General features: G+C 35.8%; 1 protein-coding gene across 1 annotated transcript; it reads left to right on the forward strand.

Annotated features, from left to right (window-relative positions):
• The first annotated feature begins 784 nt into the window (after positions 1-784).
• On the forward strand, positions 785-10,143 carry LOC129788151 (F-box/LRR-repeat protein 14). Its single transcript, XM_055824181.1, has one exon. The coding sequence runs from the start codon at positions 1,818-1,820 to the stop codon at positions 3,192-3,194; it is 1,377 nt and encodes a 458-aa protein (XP_055680156.1). The 5' UTR covers positions 785-1,817; the 3' UTR covers positions 3,195-10,143.
• The last annotated feature ends 429 nt before the right edge of the window (positions 10,144-10,572 follow it).

Consider the following 10,572-nt stretch of genomic DNA (forward strand, 5'->3'; position numbering starts at 1 on the left):
GGAGTGTTTTTGGGAATTTCGCGTGCATTTTGGGACATAATGCATATCATACATAAGGGTTGATGTAGGGGTAGTAAATTCCCCTTTTTTTGGGACAATTTGTGCGTAAAACTTAGTGGAGGGGTTAGTATTTTGTCACAGAGTTTCTCAAACTATTTTGCTCTAAATTGAATGTCTTGTTACGGGATGTTCCTTTGAGGTTTCTGAAGATGGTTATAAGGTGAGTTTTTCTTTCTTTTTTCATGTTATTTTCTTTAGGAGTTTCTCACACAAGATTTCCTCGAGTTTTCCCCTTTTCTTGGGGAAATTTCCCGTATATTTCTCGACGTTTAACCGAATGGATGACGAGTATGCTCCATGGGACAAAAATGTGTGATATTTTCATGCTGTTTGGTATGTTTTCGGAGACCGGGGATATTATTTTCTTTTTTCTCTCCCTTTCTGTATGGAAGAAATATATGGAGAAGACTATGTATTAGGAAAAACTATGTATATACATATGTATATTATGAAAAAAAAAGTCTGATAACTCATACATAGATAGAGAGAGTGATAAATGCATATGTATGGGAGTATTTCAGAGAGAAATATGTGAATGTATGCTGTATATGTGGGAGAAGTTGAGAGAATTATGCTGTGTGTGAGCGTGAGTTTTGTTGTTGACTATATATATTTGTGGGTAAGGTGAAGATGGGGGGTAGTGCAGTGGGTAGTGCTGTACGGCGATGGCTCCGAAATGCGAGAATACAAAACATTCACGGCAGTGTTCGCGAAGTACTGAAAACACACCATCGTCGTCAGTTGGACGGTAGTAACCGACTTAGTTGGACGTTCTTGAGTTTCGCAGGCGTTTTGTGTGGTGAAGTTTTCGAGGTGAAAGTGATTTTTGCTATCATCCACACAAAACTCGCACAAGTGTCCACTAAAAGACTCTCTTGGTGGTGTTGGGAATTTTAAAATTCCCCCCCAAAAAAAAAGCTCTCATGTACCAAGTTTCGCAGAAACATTAGAAACAGCATTTTTGAAAGATTTTCTTGAATTTGTGCTTTTTTTTCCTCCAAGATATCTCGTGAGAAAAGAATATTTTTTTCCAAGAGACTCGTGTGCTTTTGATGAAAATTATTTGCCAAATAGTGTGCTTGTTGCTGGAACCATAAGTCTTTTCGGTGTTGGTGTTTTAGAGAAATACAATACGCGGTGTCTCTTCTATATATACGTGGAAAGACTCCACACTACACGTAAATATAGCCAAGTTTTATTGTGGAATTTTTTTCTTCTTCCAAAGTGATTCACGGTGAATGAAAAAAAAGGCAAAAGATAAGAAGTTTGGTGTATCAAATTCCATATAATACATATATTTCTGAGAAAAGAGAATTTAAAGAAAAAAGAGTGTGGTGAATAATTCGCCAAGATGGTTGAGGATGGAGTGAAAAACTTGTAGATCGGTGTGATCACAGCGTCCTGAATCAGCTTCCACCCGCTTGAGGAGGTGGGACGAAACGTGGCTCACCTTGGGACTTTTTTTTTCTTCAACCATCATCGTAACGTCTTAAGACATCGCAGAGTTGAAGCCAACGAATTTTGCAACAAAACCCGCAAGTGTACTGGAAAATAACGTATAGTAGTTAAAAAAGAAAAATAATGACGCTGAAGACGGTGTTACATTTGAAGTGATCTCTGACACAGGAAGTGTGTGGGTGAAAGATTTCCCGCGGTGTGTGGAAAACATGAGGAGGAGTTTGCAACTGGAGACGATTGAAGCGATAGCGAAGTAGAGGAAGATTCTAAAAAAAAAGTGATTTTTTTATCTGTGCACCATGGATGACTCCCACTTGATGCTGACTGAAATTCCGGGTGGGCTGATCAGCCATCAGCCCCATCATCTACCACGGTATGCACCGTACCACCTTCACCAGCCACACCTGCAACCAGCGCCGGCACCTCAGCTGTATCTCCATCCACCACCGAGGATTGTTCAGCGCCCAAAAACGCCCATTCCCAGTCCACCACCCGAGGGAACGCACATTGGGCACCTCTATCCCGAGCTCCTGACCATGATCTTTGCAAAGTTGAGTGTGCGAGATCGCGGTAGGGTGGCACAGGTGTGCACAGCATGGCGAGATGCGGCATACTCAAAGAGCGTATGGAAAGGCGTCGAGGCGTCCCTGCACATCCGACGCCCACCAGCAAGTCTCTTTAATTCCCTCGTCCGTCGGGGCATCCGGAAGATCCAGGTGCTATCGCTGCGACGGACCCTCAAAGAAGTCATAACGGGTGTGCCAAATCTTGAATCACTCAACCTAAGTGGGTGCTACAATATCACAGATAATAATCTCTATCAATCCTTCTGTATGGATATGCAGCATCTCAAGGTGTTGGATCTTTCGCTGTGTAAGCAAATCACAGACACAAGCCTTGGGCGAATTGGGTCACAAATGAAGAATCTGGAGGTGCTGGAATTGGGTGGTTGTTCCAATATTACAAACACAGGACTGATGCTAATTGCGTGGTCGCTAAAAAAGCTCAAACGGCTAAATTTGCGATCGTGCTGGCACATTTCGGATCAGGGCATTGGGCATCTTGCTGGTGTTGGCCCTGAAACTGAGCACACCCTCCCACTTGAATATTTGGGCCTACAGGACTGTCAGAGGCTCAGCGATGAGGCACTGAAGTACATTGCGCAGGGATTGCCGTTCCTCAGGAGCATTAATCTCAGCTTTTGCGTCTCGGTGACGGATAGTGGGTTGAAGTATCTCGCCAAAATGCCAAAGCTGGAGGAACTCAATCTCCGTGCGTGCGACAACATCAGTGACATCGGGATGGCGTACTTGACGGAGGGTGGTAGCAGCATATTCTCCCTGGATGTTAGCTTCTGCGACAAGATCGGTGATCAAGCACTCATACACATCTCCCAGGGGTTGTTTCACCTACGATCACTCAGCCTCAATGCCAGCTGCATCACCGACGATGGACTCGATCGCATCGCAAAGTCACTCCATGATCTCGAGACTCTCAACATTGGGCAGTGCAACCGCATCAGCGACAAAGGGCTCAAGGCACTGGCTGACAATCTTCAGAACCTCAAGGCGATCGATCTCTATGGCTGCACGCGCCTCTCGGCGCAGGGTCTCGAACTTATCATGAAGCTGCCGAAGCTGGAGACGCTGAATTTGGGTCTCTGGCATGTAAGGTGATTCAATTGATGTGCATCAAGTCTGTGATTGTAGTGATAATGACTCTATAGGAACAAATGTAGGATATGCGGGAGCTAACGTAACGAATTCAAATTAACAATGAATTGGGGATACATACTGTGTACGAAAATATCCCGAATGCAGCACCAATGTTTTTTTTTCTTTTCTTTTATGTTAACATATAGCATTTTTGTTCGAGAGATCGAGAGATTTGTAAGTTTTTCGGTTAAGATTGGATTAAAAAAAATATATGTAAAGAAAAGCATAAGTATGTGATGGCAATGGTATGAAATTTCACAAGAAGACATATTACGAAGGGGAGAAAAAGACAACAGTGCAGCAAGAAATGCTGAATCATAGAAATGATGACTGTTATATACATGAAATTATGTAAGAAATAATGACAGTAACTCTCTGACAGGCGTTGTAGCGTTGACAGCTGTCAATGTTCTCTTCTGTATTGCAAAATATCCCATATGGGTTAGAATTAAATACTAAAACACGGCAGATGAAGAAGATTTGTTGCGTTCAGTATGAATGGAGAAATTTTGCAAAGTTTAATTTTGGAATAAAAAGAAATATTATTTTAGGTCATATATTTGACAGCTGTCAGTGTCAATTCCACAACATCCGTCAATGTTGCATCTGTCACAAATTATAAAAAAAACCAATAATAAATTTTTTAAAATTAAATCAAGAAACTTTTAAAAACTTCATCACTGGATCTTTAAGAAAAATCTCATAATTTACAATTAGATCTCACAGTGACAATTAGATCGAGTTAATTCTTTTAGTTTCCCTCTTTTCAACAACATTATTTCGTTATTTTTCTTAAACACGATGAAGAGGAAAAACACAGAGAAGAAGAAATTCAAGAGATAAAATGGAGAGTGAGAATTAGAGCTAGAAATGGCACGAAATAGTATATAAATTAAATTGATAACGTGTCTCAAGCGAGATTCTTGGAAGAATGCCCTCGCGAGTGCATTTGTCCGACAACAGGAGACGATTATTCAATTTAATTTTATTAATATTTATTTAAAGCATCGTGTAGGGTTGTGTGCAAAAAAACGTTGAAGCAAAATTTTCTGACAGGGAGAATTTTTCTTTGCTGTGAGAACTCAAATTTATTTTATGGCAATTGTCAATTTTTATTTCTATATGAGGGGTTTGAGCCTCCTTTCCCGGGAATTTTACCATCTCCGTGTCTGTCTCAGAAGTTTTACAAAGTTGTGTTGTGTGTCCCTTAAAGTTGATTTTATTTCTCTTTCTCGCTCTTTTATGATATTTTTTTAAGGAAAAATTCTTTTACTTTAAGAATATTTAAAAAGGAAATATTCATTTTACACTGAGAGAAAAAAGTTTTAATTTTTCTTCTTTGGGGGATGAAACAAGATGGTGGTAGATTCTACCAAATATACTGAAGAAGGGGTTCTGTATTAGAGGACTCGGAGAATGAATTAAAAATTAAATATTCGTCTATAGTTTTTTGGGTGCTTTTGTTTAACTTCAATTAACTTTTCTTCCCTTTCTTGCCATTTTTATCCATTCCTTCCGTCTGTTGTTTAAATTCAAAGCGGGATTGTATGTTTTAAACTCAAAGAACCTCACCATTTTCAACCACCATCCCCTTAAATTTTCTCTCCCCTTTCTCGTCTATGTGTGCTATATCTCTTCTTTTTTTTCGTCTGAGAATTTTCACACAAACGCACACATAGGGAAAATCTAACAGAGAGAGAGAGAGCGAGAGCGAGAAAATACAGTAAAGAGTTTTCTGGAAAAGCTGAAGGGATTGTGTGTAGAGTAGAATCGAAAATTCAAGTGGTTGGGGGAGAATTTCTCTCAGCATGGATTGTTTGACTTTTGCTGGCAAAGGTAGAAGAAAATTCCTTAGAGACAGAGCGGCTGTGAAACGATTTTTTTTATACTGTACTTATTCATTTTCCACCCACCCAACTTTTTCCCTTTAATACACACACTTTCAACCCTCGCACAACCCTCTCACGGGAGGCGAAAAAGAAAATTAAAGGGGACATCCTGAAATTTACAATGAGTCTCCATTTCAGCGGAAAATCCTTACTCTTTGTTTTTTGTTGAATTTTTATCTTCTGGGGCTTTTTCTCTCTGAATTTTTAATGTGAATTTCATCAAACATTTATTTAATGTTCTGTTCCAATTTTTTTTGTATATCTATGAATTTTCTTTGTTTTTCTTACTCTTTGACTTTTATGTTGTTTTTTAGAATACATTGATTAAAAGAAAAATTGAATTAAAATCAAAATTTTGACAGCATTTCAAGAGATAAATCTTTCAACGATCTAAGCAAAATTTGTCGTCACTTGTAACAGCAATCGTCGAATTTGTTAAAGAAATTTTAAATCTATACGACAATTCCTGTTGCAAGTTGCTAAAATTCATTTTGAGTGTCCAAGAAATATGACACAAAAAAATGGAAAAAAGGTTAAAAGACATTGTCCTACCAAATGATTTATGTTTATTTAATTTCATAGCCAAGACAATGAAAAGAAGGAAAACCAAGCGTACGAAATCACATTGAATTGATTTGCTAATTTTCTTCTACTTGATGGGATAAGCTAAAAAAAGAAAAAAAGAACCGATATGCCAATTAGAAGTGTGATAAAATTTTAATTGATGAGACACATTGTCCAAAAATTGATGGTAATTTTCTTCAATAACTCTCGTTTTTTTTTATCCAGTGTGTTTGTGCCTAAATTTCCACGGAGCCGTGATTTTTTTTATGTTGTTTATAATGGTTAATTTTTTCTTCATTTTGTGCTAAATACACCTCAATGTGGGAATTTATTGCGCAAGTTTCTTTGGATTTTCCTCTCAAAAGGAAATTTTTATATTAATTAAATCCCCATTCTAAAGACTTCGTGTGCAATAAGCCCCCAAAGAGATTGAGTGGAGAATGAAAAAAAAAACGCAAGTGGGAATTATATTTTTCATTTAATTTCGTTATTTCTCGAATAAATTGTAGTACAAGGACAACGGAACACACAATTGTTGTCTGGGGCTTTTACAATAAGTTTTATATACTTATACTTGCGCCCAGATTGTTTTCTATGTACACCCGCCACACTTAATGCTCTCAAAAAGTATAAAAGAATAATGAAAAAATTATTATTTAGCAAATTAATTCAATGCCTTTTTTTATCTTGCGCGTTGAAGTTTTTTTTTTATGCAACTCAATAAGTCCAACTTACATTTTAATCTTCACATAATGTTAATAGAGTTGTGCATAAATTAAGGTATGTGCGCTGTATTAGTTTGTAACATGTGAGTATGTTTCTTTTTCTTTGTAAACTTCTCTTTATTTTTTCTATTTTTTTTAATTATCTCAGTTATTGAAATGAAAACAACAAATCAAAAAAACTTAGTTTTGTTATAAATTGAATGGAAAATGATTGAAAATTAATGACGAAATGCAAGAAAGAAAAAAACTGAAAGAATAAGAAGTGATTAATAGGAAGAATATCAAAAACAAATTGACGATGTAGGATTTTTTTTTCTTAAAAGAAAAAAAAAGAAGTTATTGAAATGGTAAAAGCTTTACACTTTGTTTCAAAAGAAAATAAGGATTGATTTTCTTCTATTATAATTTTTTTTGTATAATTAATGCAGCACGAATGTGTGCTAATTGTGGGAAAAAAGGTGAAGAAAAAAATCAACAAAACGATTGATTCTTCAGAAGTTTTTTCTCTCTCTCGAGGTAAAGCAGTTGATTTTGGTGTTTGGAGGCATTTTTGCAATATTTTTTTATGGTTGCACTGAACATTCCTCGCACCCAGAATGCTTTTTAGGACACTCTTTTGCATTTACTGAAGGCTATTTTATTTATTATAGGAAAGGAATGTCTGATGTGAGTCAGTTTTCTTTGAGAGTTTCTGTGAATGGAGAAATGCAATTGAAGCTGTTATTTGAGAAACATCTTACTGCAAATGAATCAGAAGATTTTTTTAAAAGTCAAGACTTCAATTTTCATTCAATTTCTTAAACTTCAGTGTTTATTTTCGAATCCTGTATAAAGTGCATAATGTTACGCTCCACGTTTATTTTTTTCTTAAGAAGTAAGAATCTATTGAGCATCTCTGCAGTTTCTTACCTAAAAGAAAACTTTTATATGGGCCCTTCTTGGAATTTTAATACCTACATACCTGTTTTGAATTAATGCTACATCCCTTCGTCTTCTCTCCAACAAAAACTCTTATTCCCAAAATGATCTATGCTGTGTGGTGGGATTTTCGAGTGAATGATGAATGATTTTCTGTACGCTGCCACGTCCCTGCCATTAGTAATTAGTTTCAGAAATTGTGGGTGGTTTCCCAATATGCCCGTGGTTTGGATTTTCAATCAAATTTCTCGATGAATTTGGAGAATATTATGTAGTTTATTTTTTTGTCTCTCTCTAGCGAAGAGTGAAGGATTCTCAGGAGAAGATCCCAAAGAGAAGAAGACAATTTTTCGAAGGATGGTGTGATTGCCAGCTGTGTGAATGCATTTCGGATTTGTATGCGTGTTTTATGGGTGAAGAAGAAAAGTTGGAAGAAACTGCTGCTGATGGAAAAAAAAGAGCCTCAACTTTGCCGTTGAAGTATTTGTTGTGTCTGTTTTATTCATTTTTTGCTTTCTCCATGGTATTTTTTTTAATTCATTTTCTTCTCTCCATCTTTGGTGCTATTCTGGATTTTTTTCACTGTCCTCATACATGATGCTGAGGCATTTTTTTCTACCTCCTTGTCGATGGATGATGGACTCATGAGAGATGGTTTCAGATTCAGATGCGGTATGGTGTGGTTGCGCGAAGGAAAAGACGTTAGGAAAAGAAGAAGATGAAGAGGGAAAAAAAAACAGCCCAGACTGGCGGCATGGATTGCGTTCTGCTTAAGAGTGTCTTCTTCTCATGAATTCCCTTTGACTTTGGCATTCTCCGTGTGTGGATAATTTTTCCTCCACTTGGGGATGCTGTGTGGATGCCATGTTGGATGTGAATGCAACAGACGAGGTAGAATATCCCCGAGAAAGAGAAATAACACTGTGGATGAAGCTCCTTCGTCTGGATGCCTCATTCTTTTCTTCTCTCAAAAAGCCCGAAACATACACTGATTCGTGATTATTCTTGCTGTATGGGTTTCTCCTCATTTTCTCACTCCTCCGTCCCTCTGCAACTCCACCATCCACCACATATAACTTTTATCCAGCACTATCGACACTGCTGCATTTCTTGTATATACCTTACAGTGGTGGACATAAGAATTAGGTCACTTCTTCCTAAATCTTTTCTACTTTAAATTGCATCCCAAGATAAATTGCAATTTATCTTAGGAGAGATTTCCCTGAAAGATGCTCATTAACTTCGCAGCTTATTGTCAGAGGAATAGGAAGCTTCAATAGTTAAATTTCCTCAAAAAGTGATCTAAATCTTCTTCCATGGAGTGTTTATTGAAAAATGCCGTACATTATGTATGAGAGGCGGTGTATATAAATTTCAGAGATACGCGTATTTTTATTTTTTTTCTTATTTCTCTCCATATTCTCTCGATGTGTTGTGTTGTGATGTGTTTTTTTTTTCTTCATCAAGTCTCTTGCTCAAACGTCCGGCTCTGCATCGAACAGTGATCTGTGTACGAATGGTGTGCGCGAGGAATGGCAGTATGTGTACAAAAGAAGTGTGGAGAGACGAAGGAAAAATGTATAGAAGAAAACCAAGGACGGTGTTTCAGAAACTCTCAAAAGTCATCTCGCAGCTATATACGAACGAACGCTATGAATAAATGTTCTTCCAACAATATATTGGTCACTCTATTCCGCTTTTTTTTTGTCATGCTTCACCCCATTTTTTAAAGAGATCTCCTCATTTTTTTTTTACTTTCCATACCCAAGATTTCTACAGAAAAGTGTCGTCTTGAGACGTTTTTTTGTGTGCGAGAAAAAAGAGGAGGGAATATGAAAAAGAAATATTCTTCTTACCTGGAATCAATCTGGACAATATATATATATTTTTTTCTTCACCTCTATTCACCGCCAACACACCCAAAAAAAACTTTATTTCTCATAAACCTGTTGAGAGAAAATTTTTCAAGTCTCGATCTCCAACATTATAAATTTTCTCTCGAATGTGAAATATATGTATGTATACAATATGAATTTAAAAGTGGATGAAAAAGGAGGAAAAAAGAACGCCGAGAAGGAATATGAAATGACAGTAAGACACAGTTAAAAGTGTAAAACGACATTCAACGAATTAAAAATGTGTGTGGAAGATGGCGCAAAAAAGAGGTAAAGTTATTCACTACACAAGGGATTTTAAAACGAGAGGTGAATAAATCAAGGAAAATAGCAAAAAGAGAAAAATACATTTTAATAAAAATACCATTAACATTTAAAGAAAAAAAAAAGACGAGAGACATAAAAATACAGACATGAGCGATTGAAGTGCAAGAAGAAAATAGAGCTGGAAGGAACTTTTAAAATGTATCCATGAGAAAATAGTTGAAAAAGAAAGAAATGAAATAATCCTATTAAAAAAATAGTTTTAAAAAAATAAGGAAATAAAGAAAAAATAGATAATAAAAACACATTAAACAGTGGACAGGAAATTTGAAACTCTACCCAAAAGACACACTAAGGTGAACATAAATATATGCGTAAAAAATGATTATAAGAAAAAAAGTAAGCAAAAAAAGTACGTACGTGTAAATAAAATGATGAAATGATTTTTTTCTGTAAAAAGAAAAAGTAAAAAAAATTTTTTCTTTTTTTTTTGGATAAATGATTAAAGGTAGGAGCAAAGATGTGAGGGAGGATAAAAAAAAACAAGGAATAGATAGGAAAATATTTTAAAATTTTAGGTTTATTTGAGAGATGAAAGAGATGAGAATAAAAGTATTGTTAAAAAATATGGAAATAAAAAAATATATTGATATCATTTGATTTGTTGCCATTGCCAAGCTGTGTGGGTGGAAAATGTTGTTGCATTCTTTTTTTTTCAATATTTAGCTATGTTTTCGTGGAAAAAACATTGCCTGAGGACATCAAGGATTGGTCGATTTTTATTTGTCGTTTTCCTATACGATCTTAGGTACAAAAACAAGCCAAAACGTGGTAAGTTTTCTTTAAAATAATCTTTATTTTTGAAAGGAATAAAAGTAATTTTTCTAGAGATTTTTTTCTATTTCTATTCTTAAAAACCCTAATAAATCTTTGTAAAATATTCAAATATTAAAGATAATCTTATTTGAATGACTATTTTTACATTTTTACACCCCTGTGCTGTAGCCTAGGGTTAACTAGTCTTTAACCTAATTTTTGAACTAAATTTCTTTTTTTTTTTTTCATTTTAAAACCAAGAAGAAAA

This window comes from Lutzomyia longipalpis, chromosome 1 (genome assembly GCF_024334085.1).
Source record: "Lutzomyia longipalpis isolate SR_M1_2022 chromosome 1, ASM2433408v1".
Lineage (NCBI taxonomy): Eukaryota > Metazoa > Arthropoda > Insecta > Diptera > Psychodidae > Lutzomyia > Lutzomyia longipalpis.